Source organism: Eptesicus fuscus, chromosome 5, assembly GCF_027574615.1.
Source record: "Eptesicus fuscus isolate TK198812 chromosome 5, DD_ASM_mEF_20220401, whole genome shotgun sequence".
Taxonomy (NCBI): domain Eukaryota; kingdom Metazoa; phylum Chordata; class Mammalia; order Chiroptera; family Vespertilionidae; genus Eptesicus; species Eptesicus fuscus.
Genome location: NC_072477.1, coordinates 7,743,693 through 7,768,780, shown reverse-complemented (window position 1 = coordinate 7,768,780; position 25,088 = coordinate 7,743,693). Strand labels below are relative to the sequence as shown.

The window sequence follows — 25,088 nt, the reverse complement described above, 5'->3', positions numbered from 1 at the left end:
CCTGCACACCCTTCCCTGCCTTCCCTCTGAGAGCCTTTGCGACAGGTCCAGGGAGTTTTCGTGTGATGAACTGCAAGTTGCCTATTGCTGTCCTGGTTGCAAGCCTCATGGGGTCCCTTAGAGTTTAGGAGATGCATGCCTTTGGGGAAGGAGAGGGGGTGGGGGAAGGTTCGGGCATGCTCCAGGGAGAGCATACCCTGAAACCTTCATTTTAAGGGGTTTCAAAGGCTAGGCATTTAGGGTAGGTCTTAGGGGAGGATCTCAATAGAATATGTCAGCTTTATGCTGATATACCACAATGAGATTTATTCTCTTAAGTTCCTCTGTCCTTGGGCATGGCTGGCAAATGGCATTAATTGGATTTCTGCTATCTGTCTCCCTGAGTAGGGCGATTTAAGCTATTTATCCTCTGGTTAGGGAGAAGTGCAAATCATTTACTCTTTTTTTTTAATTTTCACCTGAGGATATGTTTGTATTGATTTGAGAGAGAGAGAGAGAGAGAGAGAGAGAGAGAGAGAGAGAGAGAGAGAGAGAGAAACGTCAATGTGAGAGACAAACATTGCTCGGTTACCTCCCTTACACACCCCCGACTGGGGATCCCACCTGCAACCTGGGTATGTACCCTAACCAGGAATGGAACCTTCCGGGTGCACCGGAAGATATTCCAACGAACTGAGCCTACCCGACATGGCCAAACCATTTACTCTTTAAGCGTCCTTGGTTTAGGGAAGATAGGATTTACTAGATAGCTGCAAACTGATCTTTAACTGTCTATTTCCCTCTTTCGCTTGTCCTGGAATACTAGCTTGTCACTTTAGGATTGTTGTAGAGATCAAATGAATTAGTACATGAAAAGAAACAACTAAGAACAGGCTCCAGCCAAGTGTCAGCTATTGACTGAGTGCACGGTAAGTGTTGGATATTAGCCTAAGCCCTGAGGGTCCTTAGTCAATTGTCTTCACCACAAGAAAACTGGACTTGTTTTTAAACAAGTACTGCAATTGAAGTATAGTAGATTAGATGTAAAGATCTAGTAGGCTTTTTAAAGCAATTCATGAATGGAGAAACATCCCATCCAGCAACTAGAAGGGCTCTCTGAGGAGTTGTACAAAATGGGAGGTTTTTACAGGAAGCGGGTTGGGACAAGGGCACTATAGTGAAAGAAAACAAAGCATTAATGTTGAGCCAGAGCATCTTTCCTTTGTGGGAAGAGAAGAGGAACGGGTTAAAATGCTCTGCGTGCTAGTTTGGATCCTTTGAAGGACATTTCTGGAATCACTAAGCCTCTGGTTCCCCCAAACCCCTGGACTTTAAATCCTAGCTTAACTGGCACTCAGCTCCACTATCTCCTGGGCCTCTGGGTACTTAAGCCCGGTGCATGCTGGGACTTGTAGTCCCGTCACCCTAGCTCACCGGCCTTGTCCCCACCTCCCATTGGCTTTCCCTGAAGCCCCGCCCCGAAGTTTCACCTATCAGCGTGGCGCAGCCGGCCCTTAAAAGCGATACGGAGGTCACAGCACTGCAATCACTGCAAGGCGAACAGCAGGAGGTTGCTCGTCTGAGACTGCGCACTGCGAGAGGTTCCCACGGTCCTGCTGTTGCTACCGCCATCGCCGCTGCGGTCTGCCGCCGCAGGTAACTTCCGGGGCCAGGGCCGCGCGTCTGCCGAGGCTCCTGGCCTCACGGCTGGAATTCTCAGCCCCCTTTTCCCCCGGCCCTTTCAGAGTAATCGTTTCTCACTCTGCGAAGGAGAATTTCTGGAAAGGACGAATCCCTGGGGAAAACCCCGCGAGCTCTGAGCCCGCCATCCTGTGGGGGTGGGGGTGGGGGGGGTGGGCGTGGTGGGCTGTCTTTTGCGCGTGCTCTGCCTGGAAGCCCAGGCGTCACCTCCAAGAGCCGGGAGGGACCTGCTCGGAAAGAGGAGAGCGCATTTGCTGAGGTTCCGCGAAGGCTGGGCGGGGTCTGGGGCTGTAGGGTCTGGGCAGGTCTCGGTTCCAACCTCTACAATCCAGGGACACTTCACGCTGTTGGTGCTTTTAAGGTGGAGGATTGCACCCTTCCCCAGCCAGTTCTCTGTAGCCTAAGGGGAAGGGTGTCGAGGACAACAGACGTGCCCAGAGCTTATAGAAACATCCCTTCTGAGGAGTCCGGGAAGCTCTCGATCTCTGAGGCCTGACCTGGTGGGGACTGCAGGGAGATTCACATCAACCACGGAAAGGAAAGTTAGCTGGACCTGGTCCCCTAACAGAACTGAGGTTATACCTCCTACGCGGTTCCTTGGTGAGAATTGAAGAATCTGGGGGCTGGAAGAAGGAACTTGGTGTCAGATATTTCTCTTTATGGGTGGAAAGAAATGCCCCAGATTTGAGACTTTCCCTGTGGTACGTAGTGAGTGGAGGAGCCCAGCTTTCCTTACTGTAAGGTGCATTCGTGAGCAAACATGTATTAAGCCTCACTAAGCTTTTCGAGCTGGGATTATTCAGTAAATGGGAACCATTCCAGTGTTACGGGGGCAGCATTAACCCTATGGGAAGCGGTCGAACTTTGCTGAGAAGGGCTGCTTGAGTGGAGTCTGAGGAATGGGCAGGAGCTGGTGGGATGGAGGAGACTTTCACCTGGCAAACAGCATGGGGAAGGCGTGGGAAGAGCGCTGATTTGGGAGGTGGAATACTGGAGCTGATGGAACAAGGGGTTTCATGTGGGCGGTGGGTTTCTTGAGCCCTGAGAAGAGAGAAGTACATTTAGCAGGGCCTCCTGTGCTGCCCTAAGAGATTTGGGTTTTGTCCTGAAAGCTGAATTCACTAGATGCGTGCCTTAGATACCCTGTAGTGTAGGAAAGCAATGGACAGTGAGCAACCACCCTAGGGAGCTCATGGCAGTAATTCCCAGGAGAATTGCTGAGGGTTTAAAGAGTGGCAGTGGGAAGGGAGGGGAGAGGAGTTGTGAATTGCTATGGAGATGGAATACACCATGCCCAGTATTGTTCAGTAAGAATACATTGAAGAGGAAGGACTCTGTTCCTTGAATTTTCCAACCTATGACTATCAGTTAAGGAAAATGTCCAGCATTTTTTAAAACTGCAGATGTTGCTTTGTAGATGGTAATCGAATCCCAATTTATGGTGGGGAAATTGTCACATGTATCAAAGGTGTTGAAATCAGAATGATTAAACATATTGGACTCTTGTAACCCAGTAAATGCAAATTAAACCCATGCTTAGATCACTTTATATTCATCGGATTAGAAATAATAAAGTTTGAAGAGGAGCATGATGGGAGACGCTGAAGAGGGTGCTTTTTGGCAGGCAGGACCCTCCCCTGCCCCAGTTTCGTTCAGCTTCATTCGCACGGCTGCCCAGAGACGGCTGGCAGACCCGGGAGATGGCCGGGGTGCGGCTCCCAAAGAGAAGGGTTTCTTGAAGATTGTGGAAGGAAGGAAACGGCAGAGTGTCAATCCCTCAGAAGCCCCCAAGGAACTCGTCATCCCTTTGATTCACAATGGCCCTGGAAGGCTGCCACCAACCCAGGCTCCCGGCCCATCTGCTGAGGCCATGGTGGATGGGGTGCTGTCCCAGGCTGTGAAGGAGCTCACTGAGGAATCCAAGAAGTCTCTGGATGAGAAAGAGCATGAGGGTGTTGACCCCGCACTCCCCATCTCCATGATCCCGAACAGATGCATACCCAATGAGGAAGGGGCAGACAGGAAACCCTGGGCCAAGACAGCACCCAGAGAGGCAGATTATGAGGCCGTCCCTGTGGAGGCCGGTGGGCTGGCCATGTTGCAGGGCATGGGCTGGAAGCCTGGCCAGGGCATCGGCCGCACCTTCAGTGAAGCGGTGAAGCTCCGTGTCAACACACTGAGGCCTAAAGGGTTAGGACGAGGCACCAACCAGATGGAGCTCCAGGCCCTGGCCCTCACCAGCCCCCTCCGCCTGCTGAGGCCAGATGCGGAACACGGGAAGGATAAGGAAGACCAGCCTCAAGGACTGGCCCCCAGAGGAGCTGTGGTGGTTCTTTCTGGCCCTCACCGAGGCCTCCATGGTAAGGTGGAAGGCCTCGATCCTGACAATGTTCGGGCCGTTGTTTGTTTGGTCATGGGGAACTGCCTGGTCACTGTGAATGAGTACTTTTATATATATATATTTTATTGATTTTTTACAGAGAGGAAGGGAGAGGGATAGAGAGCCAGAAACATCGATGAGAGAGAAACATCGATCAGCTGCCTCCTGCACACCCTCCTACTGGGGATGTGCCCACAACCAAGGTACATGCCCTTGACCGGAATCAAACCCGGGACCCTTTAGTCCACAGGCCGACGCTCTATCCACTGAGCCAAACCGGCTATGGCTGAATGAGTACTTTTTAAGGACTGTTTCCCAGCAGGAATTTGATAAGAACTCCTTGGATCTCAGCCAGGTGAGCAAGGCTTCTCCAGGGGGAACAGCCTTGTCCTGGGAGACCTTCCAGGATGAAGACCTCCCCACCCAGCGGGGAGCAGAAGAGAGGAAGAGGAAACACCTTCCGTGCCGACAAGAGGAGCTTACATCCAAGAGGGAGAAAGCAGCCTCCAGGAGGCAGCACTGGTTGCACAGGGACCTGCGTGTGCGGTTCGTGGACAAACTGCACAAATATAACACCAAGATGACCATTGAAGACGTTTTCAGTCCAGATACTTGTATGTGTCAGACAGATGAAGGCCAGGTCCTGGAAGGCGTCAGGGAAGACATGCTGGAGACCCTTGTCCCCAAGGTCCAGGGCCGCCGAGTGATGGTGGTGCTGGGGCCCCAGGCTGGGAGGGTGGGCCACCTGCTGCGCTGGGACAGAGAGCAGAGCCAGGCCGTGGTTCACCTGCGGAGAGAGAACCAGCTGGTGGGGCTTCACTAGGATGCTGTCTGCGAGTACATGGGTCCCCGGGACTCGGACGAAGACTGACCCATGGGTTCACTCCATTCCCCAGGCAGTTACCAGTCGGTGCTGTGAAAAGCCTGTCTTTGGAAGGTGGGGAGGTCATTGTTCCATCCTGCACTTGCAGGTGCTGCCCTGGATGGTACAAAATGGATAGGCCAGAAGGGAGGCTAGAAGCAAACCTAGTATTTACCAGCATTACTATAAAATAAAAAGCATTTAAAAAATGATAAAGTTTGATGCTATCAAGAGATGTTAGGTATTTGAAGGAAGGATTCACTACGAGTGGAAGTGTACCTTCAAACTCTGTAGGTAGCCGAGACCGGTTTGGCTCAGTGGATAGAGCGTCGGCCTGCGGACTGAAAGGTCTCAGGTTCGATTCCGGTCAAGGGCACGTACCTTGGTTGCGGGCACATCCCCAGTGGGGGGCGTGCAGGAGGCGGCTGGTTGATGTTTCTAACTCTCTATCTCTCTCCCTTCCTCTCTGTAAAAAAAAAATCAATAAAATATATTAAAAAAAAACACACAAAAAAAACACTGTAGCTACTAGCAAAATGGGTATATCTTAAGAGTCAGTGTTTCTACTTACAGAGAGTAGCCTAGAGAAACAGACATTTGTGTATAAGAAGAGTATTAGGGTGTTTATTGGAACATCATTTATAATGGTAAAAAAAAATCAAAATAGACTAAATGTCTGTTAGTAGGGGACTGTTTATAAAGTGGATATATATGTTTTCTAAAAGTATAATAATATATTGATTGGAAAGAAATGCTAGCTTCCTATAGTGGTTACTTTGTGGTGTGGGGAGAATGGGACAGCACATGGGGAAAATTTCATCTTTAACGTTTTGTTTGTTTTATGGGGAAAGAGACTTACAGATTTTTAAAATATTAGCTGTTGATGGCCTTTGATAGGTACTGTTTTTTTCCGGCGTATAAGATGACTGGGTGAATAAGATTTTCCTGGGTTAAAAAGTAGTCGTATACTCCGGAAAATACGGTATTTGGTAAGCTCTTTTTTGGGGGAAGGGTAGATTTCTCTTTCAACAATCTACCGTATTTTCCGGCGTATAAGACTACTTTTTAACCCAGGGAAATCTTATACGCCCAGTCGTCTTATACGCTGGAAAATACGGTAATAAGATGTTTTATGTTATATTTTGTAGTAGATGCCCGATGCACGAAGATTCGTACTAGAATGGGCTTTCCTTTTCCTGGCTGCCAGCACCGCCTTTCCACTCTGGCCCAGCTCCTTTCCGCTCAGGCCCTGGAGCCGCCTCTTTCTGCTCCGGCCCCTCCTTCCCACGCTTCCAGAGGCCCTGAGAGACCAGGGGTGGGGCAGAATGCCTGTGTCCTGCCCAGCCACTCTGTGGCTGAGTATGCAAATTAACTGCCATCTTTGTTGGATTAATTTGCATATCACTCCTGATTGGCTGGCAGTGCAGTGGAGGTACGGTCAATTTACATGTTTGTCTATTATTAGGTAAGATATTTCTGAGGTTCAATATCTACCCTTCAATTTCTTGCAACATAAATTAGAACAAATTTTAACTTAATTAATATGTAGCTATAAAAGTCATTTCGGGAAAAGACTATAAACTACAATGATACCAGGTTTCAAAAATGGAAATTCAAGTGTTAAATAAGCAGAGAAAATAAAAATTTAGAAAAACCATTAACCATTGGCCAATCTTACTTTGCTAGATTTCTAAATTTTTCTTACCATTAGTAGATTTAAAAAAGAATTTTGCTCTGTTTGGGTGGTTCGGTTGGTCAGAGTGTCTTCCCGTACATCAAAAGGTTGCAGGTTCAATATCTGGGCAGGGCACATGCCTAGGTTGTGAGTTCAGTCCCTTGCGGGCTGGTATGGGAGGCAACGGATCAGTGTTTTCGCTCTCATATCCATGTTTCTCTCTCTCCCTCTCCCTTCCTCTCTCTTTCAAATCAATACAAACATATCCTTAGGTGAGCATTAAAAAAAATGAATATTTTACTATTTTGATGTACGATTAGTTGCTTATACCTTTGTAATGTTAAAATATAGTTTATAAAAAAGAAAGGTAAAGTCCATCACTCCATAGAAATATAAGAATGAGCAAGTGAGTTAAAGATTATATTTAACTCATTCATGAGGAAACTTGTAGGTCAGAAAATAGTGAAATGATTGTGCAGATGGAGGCAAAACTGGCTTATTTCTACAGTGGGAGAAGTCAGTCCATCCTCTACTTGATAGAATTAATTTGAATGTCTTTGGACAAGAATCATTTGCATTGTTGTTATCCAAAGTTTTTAGAATTGTAAGAAAAATTCCAGTAGAAGTTTTAGATATTGATACCCTAGAAGGACATGCTCTGATATAGAATCTAATTTGCCACTGAATCAGAAATTTTCCCTATAGGGAAAATAAATTATTAACCTGAACAAAATACTTTTTTTTTCCCAAAATACTTTTTTAATTTGAGAGTTCAGATGAGATCTAGTTGAATTTTAACCCAAGTCTTTAAACAGGAAATAAAAGGATCTGAGAACTGAACAGTCTCTTCCTAATTCAGTTCTACCATCTCATTTCACAGATGGATAATAAAGGACCAGAGAGGCCCTCAGATCTCCCCTGAGTTAGTAGTTATAAGTCCTGTGTTAAAGAGATATTGCATCGGACACTTGCAAGACGGGTTTTTACTATATTTCAGCTGTTTCATTAGGGGAGAGAGACTCTGGTATAGAACTGAGCTTAACTCTGAAGACAGAGAGGACAGCTGGGACATAAGGGTAAGAGGGTCAGTGGAGGAAAATTGCTAAGAGGAACTTGATTAGTTATCAAAGGGGAGATTCTCACAGGGTTTTTGCTAAAACGGCTCCGCAGGCCAAGGCTTAGTTGGGAAGAGGGCTTAGAGGAGCTTGACTCAAGTTTGGTCACGGAGGAGGTCTCGTAGCTCTTGCATGTTGTCAGCTGGTACCACTTTCATGATTTCACTGTAAACTTCTGGAGAGCAGAGAGTGGGATCCAAAACCTTCAGGTGGGAAGGCTCTTTTCAGATGTCATTGTTTAGCTTGGTTTTGATGGTTCGCTGTTTCTAACCCAGAGCCAGTAGCAAATCACATCTGGCAGTGAGAGGTACAGCCAATTGATGGTGGTTAAGGTGTGGGCTTTGGTGTCAGACTTGGGTTTGAAAATGACCGTGGCCTTATTTCTTATATTGTTGGTGATAGTTTATCTCAAATGGGTAATCTTGCCCCAAACCTCCCTAATGGATCGAACCCCACTTGATGGTAAGCTTCTTGAAGTAAGCAGAATCCTTCAGTTGAATCACTGACTTACTGTAGCCTGGTAACTGAAGAGGTTCACAGGACCAAGTGGGAAGAGCAGAGGTTTCGTCCCTGGAGGCTTGTGAAACCCTTTTGTAAAGGCTTGTGCATTGACCTTAGCTCTGTGTGGATCAGGGTGTCTTTGATTGTCCACGCGTGCCTTAGAAGAGTAGGGTGAAGAGCACTGTGGGTGTCCTCCTGGAGGAAGCCCGGAGGCTCCAGGTGTGGGGTGTAGTGTCCCCATCTGTGGTTACAGGGCCTCCCAGACATTCACATAAACAACTTTTAGGACAAGTCAGGTGATGTCGTGGAAAAGCCAGTCTTTGAAGTCAGATCTTTATCACTTACTAGCAGTGCCACTTGCCAGTAAGTTTCTCTGCCTCTGAGCCTCAGTTTTCTCAGATGTCTGAAGGGAGGAATGAGATTGGCCCCTGGCTGCTGTGAGGCTTGTGTGAAGTGCCTTGCACATTACACGGCTCAGAGCAGACAGCCACGGTATCCCACTCTCCCACCCTGTGCTTGGGGGGACTTGCTCCTCTCCCCTGGTTAGAGTATCAGTTGTCTGGTCATTTTCTCCCCACAAATGTCTAGCAGACTAAACACATAGCCCCTAGCAGTACACCTCGGAGATCTTTCCACTCTTGACACATTGAGATTTGCCTTAGTATTTTTAACCTTTTGCACTCGGATGTCGAGTGCAAATTACTCTTTGAATGTATCAATAATTTGAAATATAAAAAAATCCAAATAAATAAGTTTGTATGAAAAGAAACTCCAGTTTTTTATTCTACTGCCGCGCTTTGTAAAATCTGTGGTATTTAAAAAATTAAATCCCGAGTAGAATAAAATAATCGAGAAAAAAGCAAGCGAGCGCAAAGGGTTAAAGGCTTCACGGTACCCCCTTATGAAGGATGCACCGTAATGATTTAACTGGACAGTCCCTGTAGATGAAAGTTTATGTTTAGCTGTAGGGCGGGCTCCTTCACCTCCTTAAAATCTTCCCCCTTTGGAAACGACACTTCTACCGGGAGTCCCTCTCCTGCCTTAGATTTCTCCTGGGCGCCCATCACCACCTGTGTATTTCAATGGCCTCTTCCCACTAGAATGTCAGCTCCGGGGAGGGTTTTGTTCCTTTGGTTCCCTCTTTGGTGCCTGTGAGCACCTGGTGGGTGCTGGGCCCTGTTTGTTGGATGGATTGGGGGGGAGGGGGCAGTGAGAGGCTGAAAGCGGCAGTCACAGAGAGCTAGTTTAGCAGGGATCATTCCACTTCTTCAGGAGTTTTTCACTTTGCTGCAAGATTGTGACTTTGTCAGGAATGTTGCTGATCAGGAGGAAATGGCCGCCTGAGGCCGGCTGCTTTGAGACGCTGCCCGAGGGTCATGGAATGATTATAGTGCTTGCACTTTCCATCTTCACCCCAGGCCCCTATATGTTTCCCAAAATAGTGTTTGTACCTGTGTCTTTCTAAAGTGACATTTTCCAATCAGTGTCATACTGTGAGGCTTTTACCTTGCCATTATGTTCAAGGAACCGCATTCTGTTTATAAGAAAGAAAATGATAGAGGAGACCCATCGCCAAATGTTAACTATAAAATTATCACTGTGTGTTTATAAGGCCCTTTCCCTCACTGAGAAGTAACTTACTAGTATATTAGTGGAAGGATGAAAGGAAAACTTGAATTTCAAAAAAATAACCTGGCGGTACTTTCAGTAGCTGTTGCTTTATTTGCTAATTTAGGCAGTTTAGCTCATTCTATTGTTCGCAGTCAGGCCAACCATTGGATTCCAGTATTTTATTTATCCTTTTGGTCCCTAACTCTGAAGGGAAGAAGTCGCACACCAGGGAGGGAGTGCCTCCAGAGGAAGGAGCCTCCTCGGGATTAAGTCACATGAGCCAGACTCAGAGAGACTGGTGTGTAAACCAGGGAGCCGTTTAATGATTGTGGAGGAAAGATGATAAAGCCAGCCACGCTGAACCTGTCATGTGGGCAGAGGACACCTGCTCACTCCCTAGGACAGACCAAAGGGACCGCTGGTTTTATTACAACATAGCCACGTCCCTGGGGCTTTCCTGATACAGTGGGAGAGTGGAATAGTTGTGGCAGGAGATGGCATGACCCGCAAGGCTGGAAATATTGCCTGTCCAGCCTTTTATTGAAAACTAGAGGCCTGGTGCACGAAATTCGTGCACGGGGGTATGTGTGTCCCTCAGCCCAGCCTGAACCCTCTCTAATCTGGGACCCCTAGAGGGATGCTGGCCTGATCACCCCCAACTGCCCTCCTCTGCCGGCCCGGTCACTCCTAACTGCCCTCCCCTGCAGGCCTGATCACCCACAACTGCCCTCCCCTGCTGGCCATCTTATGATGGCCATCTTGTGTCCACATGGGGGCAGCCATCTTGTGTGTTGGAGTGATGGTCAATTTGCATATTACTCTTTTATTAGATAGGATGTTTGCCAACTCCTATCCTGGGGAAGGCTTCCCAAGGAGTCATAGTTGCAACCAGCAGTTAAGGGTGAGCTCAGAATCGAAGAGCTGCTGAATGAGTCACCTCAGTAGCCACTGTCACCCCCCCTCCCTGTGGGGGCTACTGGGGAGCTCTGGGGGCAGGGGTGTGCTTTTGCTTCTTGGCTCTCTCTTGCCTGATCTTACCATTGCTTCTTTTTTTGTTGGTATAATTGTACCTTCTGTTGTTACCTCCGAGCCCCACAGTGAGCCCTGGGCAGGTATAGCGGGCTTGGGAGAGCTTCCGTAGGTGCGGGGGTCACATTAACAGGCCAGGGGGTTCTGGCGCCTGTCTGCTGCCCTCATCTCTCTGTTCTCTGATGTCTGTTACCCGCCATACTAAAAACAAAACCAACCAGACAAGAACTCTTGGGCATTTAAGGATAATCTTTATTTTGAATCTTTATTGTTGAAAGTATTCCATATGTCCCCTTTTTTCTGTCATCAACCCACCCCAGCCCCCCGCCCTCACCCTCACCACCCCACTGTCTGTGTTCCATGGGTTATGCATCCTATATAATAAAAGGCCAGCGACCATAACGGCATAACGACCAGAACAGCCGATCAACCAGTCGCTATGAGGTGCATTGACCACCTCTCGGTGCCTCCTCTCAGCCTGCAGGCTCTGATCGGTGGATGGCCAACGGGGAACCACTGGGAACGGGGGTGGGTGTCGGCAGCGGGCGCGACTGGGGACTGGTGAATGGGCGGAAGATGGCCCTGATAGCAGGCGAGGCCTAGGGACCCTACCCGTGCACGATTTCAATGTTGACCCTCTAGTATATACATAAAAGGTCTTTGGTTGATTACCTCCCACCCATCCATCCACCCCCCGCCTTCCCTCCGAGATTCCACACTCTGTTCCATGCTTCCATGTCTCCGGATCCAGTCCATTCACCATTTAAGGATAATATATATATATTTTAAAATATATTTTATTGATTTTTTTACGGAGAGGAAGGGAGAGAGATAGAGAGTTAGAAACATCGATGAGAGAGGAACATCAATCAGCTGCCTCCTGCACACCCCCCCACTGGGGATGTGCGGGCAACCAAGGTACACGCCCTAGACTGGAATCGAACCTGGGACCCTTGAGTCCGCAGGCCGATGCTCTATCCACTGAGCCAAACCGGTCAGGGCTAGTATAATCTTTAAAACAAACCTGGGACACCCCTACTGTGGTGACCGTCCATCCCTGGCCCTGCAGTGGAGCGAAAGAAACCTGAGTCTGGCACCAGTTCAGCTTACAGATTGGGAATTGAGTTCTGGGGAGGAGACCTCGGAGGGTAGGGCAGCGTCGGGATGCTGGGCTGGCGCCTGCCAGGGTTGATGAGGAGGCCTGCCACAGGAGTCCTGGGCGGCACTGAAGCTGGGCCGAAATGCAGAGTCTCAGGCCCTCCCCCGGGCCTACCCGATCAGAATCTGCATTCTCACAAGACCCCCGGGTGGTATGGATGAACAGTCCAATTGGAGAAGCACAGGCCTGAGGCCTTCTTAGGTGTTTAAACTTTCACCAGCCTCAGGCTTCCTGTTTCTTCACTTGTGGGGGAAAACCCACTGCCTTGAGTTTTAGGCCTGGGTTAGGCACAGGGTGCTAAGGTTTCTTAGGCGTAGAGGTGGTTCATAGCTTAGCTGGCTGCAGGCTCCGTGAGGACCGAGGCCCTGTTCTGTCTCTACTGCCCTCCCAGTACCCAGCACTTTGTCTGACGGGTGGGCGTTCAGGAGACGGGCCCAGCAGGCGAATGAATGAGAGAACGATGCCATGGCATCAGAGGCAGAGGTCGGCCTCACAGACTCTCTGCTCTGAGTCCCTGCATGCCAGAGACGGTTTTTCCTCTTATCTCAGAGTGGCAGGCCTGGCTCCTGTCACAGGAAGGCTGATTTTAGAACAGCATAAAAGGTCTTTGGTTGATTACCTCCCACCAAATGTGGAAGGCAAACATAAAAGGCAGAGGCCCGGGTCTGATGTGAGGAATGCAGGCGGCCAGGACTCGGCCTTAGTCCCCGCCTTTGGTGCTTTAAAATGTTATTTCAGGTTTTGGCCACGGAGTAGAAAACTGGGCATGTGCTTCAGAAAGAGTAATCTGGAGCCCTAGCCGGTTTGGCTTAGTGGATGGAGCATCAGACCACTGACTGAAGGATCCTTGTTTGATTCTTTCAAGGGCACGTACCTCGGTTGCAGGCTCGATCCCCGGCCCTGGTAGGGCAGTGCGGGAGGCAGCCAGCTGATGTGTGTCTCTCACATCGATGTTTCTCTCTTTTTCTCATGTCTCTCCCCATCTCTTCATTCTCTCTTAAAAAAGAAAAAAATGGAAAAACATCCTCCAGTGAGGATTAACAACAACAACAACAAAAAATAATCTTGAGATGCAGAAGCAGATAGCAGAAGGCTGGACCAGGAATTCAGAAGGCCTGGCTTCTGGGCTGGGCCAGAGCTGACTGGGCAGGTTACTTCTCTCTTGCTTCAACCTCCCCCTTTTCTAAGACAAGGGTTCCATACTGGCCCTGCCTGTTGTACGGAATGCATGTAAATGGGTTAAGGGTAGGGCTGCCCGTGTTGGACTGTTACCCAGTTTGCTTGCTCACCAGCTAATAAATAGTTACTCCATGTTTACATTGAATGTATATTGAGCTTTGACAAACTTTATTATATAATACACATTAATTGCAATAAAAAAAGACAAGTATGAAAAAGAAAATCCTCCTTAATTCTACCGACCACCAGTCATAACTACTGTTAGATTTTTATGTTTGCCTTCCACATTTTCCCATGCACCCATTACATGTATATTCTTTTCTTGCAAACAGTTCAAAGCATGTGGTAGTCATTTTTCTAATGCAGTGAATTTTGTTGATGAACTTTATCTGCTCTATACCAAGTTGGGCCAAAACTTGAAAGGTTGCTCAGAGAGCTTTCTTGACAACCTTTAGTTTATACTCATAACTGCAACTTGTAGTGAAGGCTGGGAGGGAGGGGCAGCCCCTTCACCTGGGGAAAGGGCAGCAGAGCTAAAAACAGAATTCTGCTCTGTCACCATTTTTATCCTCAGCATGTTCTGTCTGATGACTAAGTGGTCTTATCGTTTGACCCACTTACTATGATACTCTCTCTCTCTCTCTCTCTTTTGTTTTGTTAATCTTCACCCAAAGATATTTTTTCCATTGATTTTTAGAGAGACTGGAAGGGAGGGGGAGAGACACACACACACACACACACACACACACACACACACACATCGACTGGTTGCCCCTCACACTTGCCCTGACCAGGGCCGGGGATGTAGCCTGCAATGGAGGTTCATGCTGTCAATCAGAATCAAGTCTGTGACCCTTTAGTCCAGCGGTAGCCAACTGGTGGTCCGCGGACCACTGGTGGACCGTGAGGTCCGAAAGGTTGGCGACCCCTGCTTCATTTAGTCCGAGGGCCAACACTCTAACCATTGAGCAGACCGGCCAAGGCTACTATGATACTTTCTTAGGGGCCAGAGGTATTCTTCTGTTCCTGTCCTTCCGTTTTGGCTTGACTTTGCTTTTCTCTTCCCAGGTTTCTGCAGGTGATGCCAAGGCACAGAATGATGTGGGAGGTAGCCGTGCTGCTCGGCTTGGTCCTGGGAACTGGTGCCGTTCCCGAGGACGATCCCGAGGACGGAGGCAAGCACTGGGTGGTCATCGTCGCCGGCTCCAATGGCTGGTATAATTATAGGCACCAGGTAGGAAAATGGCTCATCTCTTTCTTTATGGCACTGGCATTCTGTAAACAGCCCTGGACGCCGTTAAAAGAGCAGACCTGTTAACAAGCCATTTACACTCTTTTAGGCTGGCAAAGGGATGTGTTAGCGAGGCTGTGGAGAAATGGGAACCCTCATGTTCCTGGGGGGTTGTAAAATGGTACATCAGTTTTGGAAAGCAGTTTGTGTTTCTTCAAAAAGGCCTCTGTGGAGTCACCTCAGTCTAACCAAGGTTTTTGACCTTGGAGCTGTTGACATGTGGGACCAGGCTATTCTTTGGGAGTCTGTCCTGTGGGATGGTTAGCAGTGTCCTGGATCTCTGCCCACTAGAAACCAGGAGCATCACCCACCCCCGTCTTTACCAGGTGTCCCTAGTTGAGACCCACTGGCCATCACCTTCCTGTTATAGAAAAGGAAACTGAGAATAAAAGAGAGGAAGTGACTTCCCTGAGGCCACACCGAAGTTGAGGTACAGACAGGACTGAAGCCCGGGGGTCTGGCCAAAGCCTCAAAGCCTCTTTGCCCTCCAGGCCTCTGCCTGCTGCTCTCCCTACCCTTCTCCCCATCTTTCCTGGCATCTCCAACAAATCAGCCCGGCAGAAGTTAGAGCGAAAAGATGGTGCAGCCACTTTGGGAAGCAGCCTGGCAGTTCCTTAAAGGGTTAAACAGAGAGTTACCATATGACACAGCTAGGCACACACCCAAGCGAAAGGAACACATACGTTCTCACAAAAACCTGTACTTGAATCATCATAGCAGTATTATTCATCATAGCCAGAAAGCAGAAACAATCCAAGTGTCCATCCGCTGATGAATGGATAAACATAATGTGGTCTGTCCACACAAGGGGATGTTATTGGTCATGAAAAGGAATACAGTACCGATACCTCAACACGGATGGCCTTAAGAACATGCTAAATAAAAGAAGCCAGTTGCACAGACCACGTATTGTAAGGTCCCATTTACATCAAATGTCCAGAATAGGGAAATCTACAGAGGCAGAATATCGGTTAGTGGTTGCCAGGTCTGGGTGGAGGGGACAATGGGGAATGACTGCTAAAGGGTATGGGATCTCCTTTTGGGATGATGAAATTATTCTAGAATTAGATAGTGGTTATGGTTGCATGACTTTGTGAATATACTAGAAACCACAGGGTTGTATATTTTAAAAGACTGACTTTTATGATATGTGAATCATACCTCAATAAAGTTGTAATTTAACCCTTGCCGGTTTGGCTCAATGGATAGAGTGTTGGCCTGTGGACTGAAGGGTCCTGGGTTCAATTCCAGTCAAGGGCACATGCCTGGGTTATGGGCTCAATCCCCAGCAGGAGGCAGCAGATCAGTGGTTCTCTCTCATCATTGACGTTACTCTCTCTCCCTCTCCCTTCCTCTCTGAATCAATAAAAATAAGTAAATGAATAAAGTTGTAATTTAAGAAGCCATTTCACTTTGTAATTCTCAGAAACTGGATGCCTAGACCCTCACAGTGTGTGCTGAACTGTCCTAGAGCCTTTTACACAGTGGACTCATTTAGTCCCTGTCGAGGGTTACATGCTGTGGTTCCGGTTCTTCTTCCCTCTTTGCGAGTGAGTGGGCTGAGGCAGGGAAAAGGTCAGCACTTGACCCAGTGTGGTCAGATGGCAAGTGCCGAGCCTGGATCCGAACCCAGGCCGATGAGCTCCGGAGCAGCACTGTCCAGTAGGGACAGCCACATGTGTCGTGGTGAATTTTCTAGTAGCTACAGTTTTAAAAAGTAAAAAAAAAAAAAAAAAAAAAAAAGGTGAAATTAACCTTATCTTATTTAACTCAATATATCCAAACTATTACCATTTTACTGGTAATCGACATAAAAAGTTTATGACAAGAGGCCTTACATTTTTTATTTGGTGCTAAGTCATTGGAATCCAGTGTGCTTTTATATTCACCGTACGTTCGGTTCAGACGGGCCCATTCGAAGTGCGAATCGCTGTGCGTGGCCAGTGGCTGCTGTAGGGCCAGTGCGGGCCTCTCGTCTGTGTTCCTGATGGCTGGGCAGTGTCTCCGCACCTGGGTGTTGGTTTCCTTTTCTTTTCTTTTTTATAATATATTTTATTGATTTTTTACAGAGAGGGATAGAGAGTTAGAAACATCGATGAGAGAGAAACATCGATCAGCTGCCTCCTGCACACCCCCTACTGGGGATGTGCCTGCAACCAAGGTACATGCCCTTGACCGGAATCGAACCTGGGACCCTTGAGTCCGCAGGCCGACGCTCTATCCACTGAGCCAAACCAGTTTCGGCTCTTTTTTTTTTAATTTTTAAATATATTTTTATTGATTTCAGATAGGAAGGAAGAGAGAGAGAGAAACATCAATGAGGGAATCATTGATTGGCTGCCTCCTGCACACCCCCTATTGGGGATCGAGCCCGCAACCCGAGCACATGCCCTTGACCGGAATCAAACCTGGGACCCTTTAGTCTTGCTCTATCCACTGAGCCAAACCAGCTAGGGCTGGGTGTCGGTTTTCTTATCTGTTGGATAGGGGCTTGTTTAGATAAGCTCTTGCGAGCTCTAAAATTGATGATTATTGAATGACATTTGTATGCTAGCTGAATAGGACATTTGGCTTTCTTAAAAACTTGTCATGGCAAAATGACCCTTTTTCCTTTTAATGCTTAACAACAGGCCTGACCCATTTCCAGAGAAGCAACCCGAGTCCGCAGCTCTCGACTCCCTGGCTCTTCCTCTCCCCTCCCCACAAGGTAGAAAGATGAGGTACTCAGTATGGGTCACCGATAGTGAACAGGCTGATTCATCAGCCACCCTGGTTTTTATACAACCAACTTTAAAAAATATTGGTGAAACATTAATAAGTGTAGGTATCCAATGAACCTTTGCACCCAGAAAACCTTTTTTCCCCCCCCCTCTTAGGTGTTGCTAGTTTCCCTGGGTAAAATGCTTAACATTGAAATAAAGGGAAGCAAGGCGAAAGAAGTGGCCGCAGACTGAAATAGTTGTCCCTAAATGAGGGAGGACGACAGTGCTGAGGCCACAGAGGCCGAGCAGAGAGGAAACACATGTGCTGAGTCATTGCTGACCTCAGCCCCTATCCCTCGGGCCTGATTCCGTTCCCAGCCAGCTGCCAACATTTGCCTTCTTGACTTTGGAGGCTAATCATTAAAAGCATTTGAGCCCGGCCGGCATGGCTCAGTGGTTGAGCATCGACCTGTGAACCAGGAGGTTGGGGCACATGCCGGGATTGTGAGCTCGATCCTCAGTGTGGGGTGTGCAGGAGGCAGCTGATCAATGATTCTCTCTTGTCATTGATGTTTCTATCTCCCTCTCCCTCTCCCTTCCTCTCTGTGTTAAAAAAAAAAAAAGCATCTGAAAGAACTTTTCCTGTAGAACCTATATAGACCTTTACTTACATTTTTATAAAGGCATATGTTTTCCTTGGATGAAGACAGCACTCATTATCACAAATTTCTTAATTGCACACCAGGCACAGTTAAGTCATTGCTAAGTGCTTTTCTGTGCTTTGTCTTGACCGAATTGGATTCCCATTTTTGGCTGGGATTCATGAGTGACATTCTGAGTGTGGGGAGGGTAGGGCCTGGGGATGGCGGATGACCGCAGTGGTGGGGGCGTAAGCCAGCTTCCAGTGAGTGGAGGGGAGAGGGAGAGGTCCTGAAGTGCAGGCAGCCGGTGGTGAGGGCTGTAAAGTCTGTCCTCTGACAGGCTTGTGAAGGGAAAAGACGTAGGTCCTGGGGAGCAATGGGGCTGGAGGTGGGTTTCTTTCAGGACTGAGGTTTGAGCCTGTGGAGAAGGAAGATCTAAGGCCTGGGAATGGCGGTGGGGGTGGTGGTTGATGTAGGTTGAAGATAAAGTTCATTGTTATCAGGAGTTGGGGGAGAGCCAGGTGTTATCAGAAGAAAGGAGGTTGGAGGGGGGTTGGGTTGCAGGGCAGTGGGCTCTGAAGGAGAAAGTTGTTTGGTGGTGTGTTGGCAGGAGGAGAAGCCCTGAGAATGCTCCCCCACTCCCCTCTGCTGGTCTGGAGTTTGTGGTTGGAATGGAGGGAAGGGGGCCCCCACCTCCTCCCAGGAAGGCTGTGAGAGCGTGTTCCCGGGGGCCCGAGGAGGCAGGCCGGTGTGTGGGCTCCAGTTGAGGCCGAGAGGGATAGGGGAAGTCTTGAGCTTGTGTCTGTGGGCAGTGGAAGGAAGAGGTGTTGATGGAGGCTCAGGTGGTAGAGCCATGTTCCTGAAAGGCCACCTTCCCTTTTATGTTTACAAACGATGCCCCATCATCACCTTTAAAAACAGCTTCACGAGGCAGAAGGTTACAACACCAGTCGTAAGTCCCCTGTGATAATGGTACAGCTAAGTGATTTTTGGTGAAGTCATACAGTGGTGCAAACCTCGCCACAGTCTAGTTTTAGGAAACCTTCCATCATTCTAGAAAGTTCCCTGGTGCCCTTTGCAGTCAGTCCTCCCTGTTTCTTCCCAAACCCTTGTAACCATGGATCTGCTCTGTCTCTATTGTTTTGCCTTCTCTGGAAACTTCTTATAAATGGAATCAGACAATATGTAGTCTTGTGTGTCTAGCTTTTCACTTAGCATAATTTTTTTAAAATGTATTTTATTGATTTTTTTACAGAGAGGAAGGGAGAGGGATAGAGAGTTAGAAACATTGATGCGAGAGAAACATCCATCAGCTGCCTCCTGCACACCCCCTACTGGGGATGTGCCCGCAACCAAGGTACATGCCCTTGACGGAATCGAACGTGGGACCGTGCAGTCCGCAGGCCGATACTCTACCTACTGAGCCAAACCGGTTAGGGCAGCATAATGTTTTTGCGGTTAATCAATCCATGTTGTTGCAAAGTATCAGTTTTATATTTAAAAAGAGAAGCACGCTTTTAAAGGGCACGTGGGAAGGGACTAGGAAAGAGGGCAGGGCAGGACTGAGTTAGGGGAATGCAGTTAGCACAGGAGGGCTGTCCTTGTCCAGGCCAGAGGCAGCGCAGGATCGTGAAAGAGTGTGGGCTTTGGACCTGCACACACCACAGGCGTCAGTCCTGCTCTCCACTCCCTGCCCTATTATTTTGAGCATATTATGTAATCTCCCTTTGAACCTCTGGTTCCCTCTGGACGAAGTTGAGGTGGTGGTGGGCTCAGGGAGGCAACTCTACAAAGCCCACGCTCTGGGCCAGTGCTCAGAGCAATGTCAGGAGGTGAGGTTAGGTGTACACCTGTGGGATGAGCAGACCGTGGGAACCCCTTCCCAACTCCTTCCTGGCTCGAAGGTGGAACCCTTCACAGTGACTGAGACCAGAGCGTGCCAGCTGTATTGGTCTTTGTTCCAAGCAGGCTGTCTGTTTAGCTGACAGTTGGCCCGAGGTGGAGGCAGCAGGAGCAGACAGCGGCAGGCCAGAGGCTGCAGCAGGCAGTCACGGGATGCATTAGTACGCCCATCGGAACTCCCAATACTAGCGCTGAAACATGCTGACCACGGTGATCTCTGCTCAGTAGTCCCGAGGGTCAAGTCTTGCTCAATGCCCTCCCCTCAAATGTTACCTCATATGGCCCTTCTGTTTTTAAGGGGAAAAATTCATATAGGACAGATATGTCCAAGGGAAGTGAGTCAAGTGGCCTCCAACACCACTTCCACATTTTTTGATTGGTTTCACCCTACTTTTATTTCTTTTGAGTGCCAGTAAATACTTGACTCATACAAAGAACCCCCATGAGTTCAAGTTAGAGGCAACCAGGTACCTCCAAGGACCCACGAGAGAATTGAGACGTGCCTTTGAGACCACTGTGTGGAGTGGACGATGGCACCAGGCATGGGGGGATTGGAACCCAGGTTTGAAGCACTGAGCCCTTCTGAGCTTGTTTCCATCCGTGAAATTGGGGGTGGGGGCGGGGAGCGGGAACAGCTTCCTGTCAAGGCGGTGTGAGGAGTCCAACCAGAGCGCTAACCTGGGACATGCCGAACCTGCCCTTTCTAAAAGATACAACTTTATAGAAACACTAGAGGATCATTGCACCAAGATTCGTGCAATAGGCCTTCCTTCTCCTGGCTGACGGCACCGGTTTTCCTTTGGCACCCGGACCCAGGCCTTCACTCTGGCCGGAGCCTTCAGTCTTTGCTCCAGCCGGAGCACCGCTCCTGTAGCCCTCCGCCCCGCGCCCTCCCCCTCATAGCAGGCGTCCTGCCCCACCTGGCCGATCCGGGCCTGCATGTGTGCTGCCCAGAGGCCTGGAGTGGCTGGGGGGCGGGGCTGCTGTCATCTTTGTCGGGTTAATTTCCATACTCACTCCTGATTGGCTGGTGGGCGTTGTGAAGTGATGGTTAATTTGCATGTTTCTCTTTTATTAGTGTAGATGTTTCACATATCACATGTAATTCATCCATTCCAGGTGCACACTCAATGATTTTTTTAAGTAAATTTAACAAGTGGTGCAAACATCATCATAAATTAGTTTTAGAACATTTCCATCTTCCCAGTAAGGCCCCTCCTCACACCTATTGGCAGTCCCTATCCCCGGCTACCACTAACCTACTTTGTCTCCACAGATTTGCCATTTCTGAACATTGCATGTACATGGAGCTATACAACATGTAGTCTTTTGTGTCTGGTTTCTGTTAGCGTGCTGTTTGTGAGGTTTATCTGTGTTGTAGCATGTGTCAGGACTTCATTTTTATTGCCAGAGCGTGTTAAATCGTGTGGATAGACCACAGTCTGTCAGTCCATTTACCAGTTGGCGGACATATGGGTTGTTTCCATTTCTTGCCTGTTATGAACAACGCTGCCAAGAACATTTGTGTGGATTAATGTTTTTGTTTCTTTTGGGCAGATACAGTAGATTTGCTGGGTCATATGGCAAATTTATGTTTAACTTTTTAAGATACTGTTAAACTGTTTTCCAGTGAATGGAGGTTCTAGTTTCTCCACATTCTCTCTAACACTAGTTTTGTCTGTCAAGCTGTGAAGTGGTATCTCATTGTGGCATATATACTCTATATTTTAATTGATCTTAGAGAGGGGGGTAGGGGGAGGTAGAGATAAAAAAACATTGATGTGGCAGAGATATACATTGATCAGTTGCCCCCTGGATGGAGCCCTGACTGGGGATCAAACCCGCAACCTAGGCATGTTCCCTGACTGGGAATTGAACCCACGACCTTCTGGAGCATGGGACAACCTCTTCAACTGAGGCACACTGACAAGGGCACAATGTAGTTTTAATTTGCATTTGCCTAGTAACTAATGATATTGGGATCGTTTTGTATGCTTATTAGCCATTCATGTATCTTCTTTTTTTAAATTGAATTTATTGGAGTTATATTGGTTAATAAAATTATTTTGAATATTTCACACCAATCCCTTCTGGCCTGAAGTGTTTCTGTTGGGAAATCAGTTGGCAGCCTTATGGGAGTTCCCTTATAGATAACTGTCTTTCTCCTCCTGCTCTTAAGGTCCTCTCTTTATCTTTAACCTTTGCCATTTTAATTATGATGTGTCTCGGTGTGGGCCTCTTTGGATTCATCTTGTTTGAGATTCTCTGGGCTTCCTGGACGTGTGTGTCTTTTTCCTTCACCAGGTTAGGGAACTTTTCAGCCATTATTTCTTCAAACATATTCTTGATCCCTTGCTCTCTCTCTCTCTTCCGATACGTTTATGACACAGATGTTGTTACACTTGATGTTGTCCCTTAGACTTTCCTCATTTTTTAAATTTCTTTCTTTCTTTTTTTTTTTTTTTGCTGCTTAGGTGTTTTCTGTTATCTTGTCCTCTAAATTTCTGATTCAATCCTCTGTTTCATCTAACCTGCTGCCCATTCCTTCTAGTATATTCTTCATTTCAGATATTGTGTTCTTCATTTCTGACTTTTTAAAAATGGTCTCTATGTCCTTCTTCATGTTTACTATCTCTTTAAGTTCTCACTGAGATCATTCATTCTTCTCCTAAGTCCTTGAGCATCCTTATAACCATTGTTTTGAATTTTGTGTCTGATATCTTGTTTGCCTCCATTTCATTTAATTCTTTTTCTGGGGATTTCTCCTGTTTTGTTTTTTCATTTGGGACGTGTTTCTTTGTCTCCCATTTTGTCTGGTTTTTGCGTTTGTCTCTGCGTATTGGGTAGATCTTCTATGACTCCTAAACTTGTTATGGTGGTTTTATGGGGCTCAGTGGCGCAATTTTCCAGATCACCTGAGCTCCTTGCCCAGGAATGTCTGTTTTGTGGGTTATGTGCTCCCTCCTGTTGTAGTTGAGTCTCGAATGCTGTTGGCCTGTTCGTGGGTGGGGTTAACCGTCAGTCTGGCTGACTATAAGACGACCTCGATCACATGTTGTATGAGCCACTGTGTAGGGCTGCCGCCCTAGGAGGAGTTGTTTCCAGCAAGGTCTGGAGCCTGCCAGGATCTCCCTTTGGGTGTGCCACCTGGGTGGTTAGTTGGGCCAACTTCTGTTGTGGTCTGAAGCCCACCACTGGTTGTGCTGGTTCTGGGTCCACTTGGGTGGGATTCCAGTGCAGGTCCGTGTCAGATGCTGCCTGTAACCAGCCTTGGGCTATCTGTCCGGAGCTACCACATAATCCACTTATTTGGCTGCCTCTGCCGGGCCTGGGTGTGTGTGTTGTATATCTTCTTAAGTGATCTTGACTCAAATCTTTTTTTTTTCCCTAGGTTGATTATCTTATCTTATTAAAGAAAAAGAGTTCTTTGCAAATTCTGACAAGTCCTGTTAGATAATGTGTTTTGCAAATATTTTCTCTTACTCGGTTGCTTGTCTTCTCATTTTCTTAATGGTGTCTTTTGAAGTGCTAAGGTTTGTCATTTTGATGATGTCCCATTTATAAGATTTTTTCTTTTATAGACCAGACTTTTGGTGATATATCTGTAACATCTTTGCAGTTGTAACTCAAGGTTCCAAAGATTTTCTGTTGTCTTCCAAGTTTTGTTTTAGCCCTTACATAAGTCTATGATCCATTTTGACCTAATTTTCGTGTTGAGATTGAAATGAGGGCCTAAATTCATCTCTTTTCATGTGGATATCCAAATAGTCTCAGCACCATTTGTTGAAAGACTGTTCTTTCCCCGGAATAGTTTTGAAATCAGGAAGTGAAAGTCCTCCAGCTCTGTTCTTTTTCAAAATTTGTCTATTCTAGGTCTTTTGCAATTTTATATAAATTTCAGGATCATCCTGTCAATTTCTGCAAAAACCTGCTGATCTTTTAAAAAAAGTTTTCTAGTGCTAAGTCTTCTGATCCATGAATATGAGATGCTTGTTTATCTAGATCTTTAATTTCCCTCAGCAGTCTCTTGTAATTTGCAGTGTGTGAGCACTGATTTTGTTAGATTTACTCTGTAAGTTTTTGTTTTTTAATGAGCCTACGTTCAGATAGGAGTAATAAATAATAGGTGAGTTGGTGGGTGTGGCTGCTCACTTCCACTATCATTGTAAGGGTGAGTTAAATCTGACATAATACTGATTTTCTTGTAAAGGCTCTTGTTACCTGTGGATGCAGTGGTGGTGGTTTATATGTGCGTGTGTGTGTGTGCACGCGTGTGTAGACCACATATATGTTAACTGCCTGATGAATAAGAGCTTGGATAATGGGGCAGAGTGAGATTTTAAAAAATTGGGTGCAAAAATATAAATGTATATGTTCTAAAATAATTTAAAGACCTGACCAATAGGGAACGACTCACAGCATGCCTTCCTGGAGAAAGAACGTGTTGCTCATTAGAACTCCAAACCTGGCCTCCTTCTGGGCAAAATCTAAGGCTTGCTGAAATCATGTCTCCCAGGCAGATGCGTGCCACGCCTACCAGATCGTCCACCGCAATGGGATTCCCGACGAGCAGATCGTCGTGATGATGTACGATGACATCGCCAACTCTGAAGAGTAAGTACGCAGTGCTCTCGTGGGCGGCGTCCTTACACCGGTGCCCTAACATTAGGATTAAACAGACTCGCAGGTGGAATTTCACAGGGCTGCTTCATGTAGAGCTTTGAACATAGCGTGGGGCACCCTGGCAGTGGCAGGGACATGGGCAGTGGGTGCTGAAGGGGGTTTGGGGCTGGCGCTTTCGAAGCGTTGAAAGCGGGATGACCGGGATCCCCAAGCTGCTAAAATCATTGCACTGGGTGACCATCGGGCGATGAGCAGTGTCTTCGACAGACAGTCAATTACCGTTTTTCTGTGTAAGGGCATAGTTTTGAGAGATTTCAGAGCCATGTCAGACTTTGTGTCCTTTCAGAAACCCCACTCCAGGAGTTGTGATCAACAGGCCCAATGGCTCGGACGTGTACAAGGGGGTCCTGAAGGACTACACCGGGGAGGTGAGGCCGGCAGCATGTGGCCTTGGTGCCCGCAGGGTTTATTCTCGTTTTTGCAATGATTTTCCCGTTTTGTGTATTTCTGGCATCAGAACCTCACTAAACTGATTCTGATTGGTGTTTCATGCTTGTATTAGGATTTGTGCTTGAGTAATTTTTGAGAGTTTTGATAGAAAGTAGAAGGAAAAAAAGGAAAGAAAAAAGAAAGAAATAAGTTGCAGTCTATCAGTCTTTAGTTTCCAGTCTTTATAGAGGCCCGGTGCACGAAATTCATGTACTGGGGCGGGGGAGGGGGTGTCCCTCAGCCCAGCCT

At 47.4% G+C, this 25,088-nt stretch overlaps 2 protein-coding genes across 3 annotated transcripts in view; both read left to right on the top strand.

Moving 5' to 3' along the window:
- Nucleotides 1–1,513: 1,513 nt before the first annotated feature.
- Nucleotides 1,514–25,088, top strand: part of LGMN (legumain) — a 35,453-nt gene continuing 11,878 nt past the window's right edge. The window contains exons 1-5 of one of the 2 annotated variants that reach the window (XM_054715787.1): nucleotides 1,514–1,635; nucleotides 13,019–13,158; nucleotides 14,260–14,425; nucleotides 24,244–24,341; nucleotides 24,697–24,778. In XM_054715787.1, the coding sequence (XP_054571762.1) occupies nucleotides 14,273–14,425; nucleotides 24,244–24,341; nucleotides 24,697–24,778 (333 nt within the window). In that variant the 5' untranslated portion in view covers nucleotides 1,514–1,635; nucleotides 13,019–13,158; nucleotides 14,260–14,272. The remainder of the gene's footprint in view (nucleotides 1,636–13,018; nucleotides 13,159–14,259; nucleotides 14,426–24,243; nucleotides 24,342–24,696; nucleotides 24,779–25,088) is intronic. The other variant, XM_008159931.3, reaches the window with a different exon arrangement.
- LOC129149097 (G-patch domain and KOW motifs-containing protein-like) lies at nucleotides 3,243–5,132 on the top strand. The gene is given in 2 exon segments (XM_054715788.1): nucleotides 3,243–4,114; nucleotides 4,332–5,132. Coding segments are annotated over 2 exon segments (1,446 nt in total). The 5' UTR covers nucleotides 3,243–3,268; the 3' UTR covers nucleotides 4,932–5,132.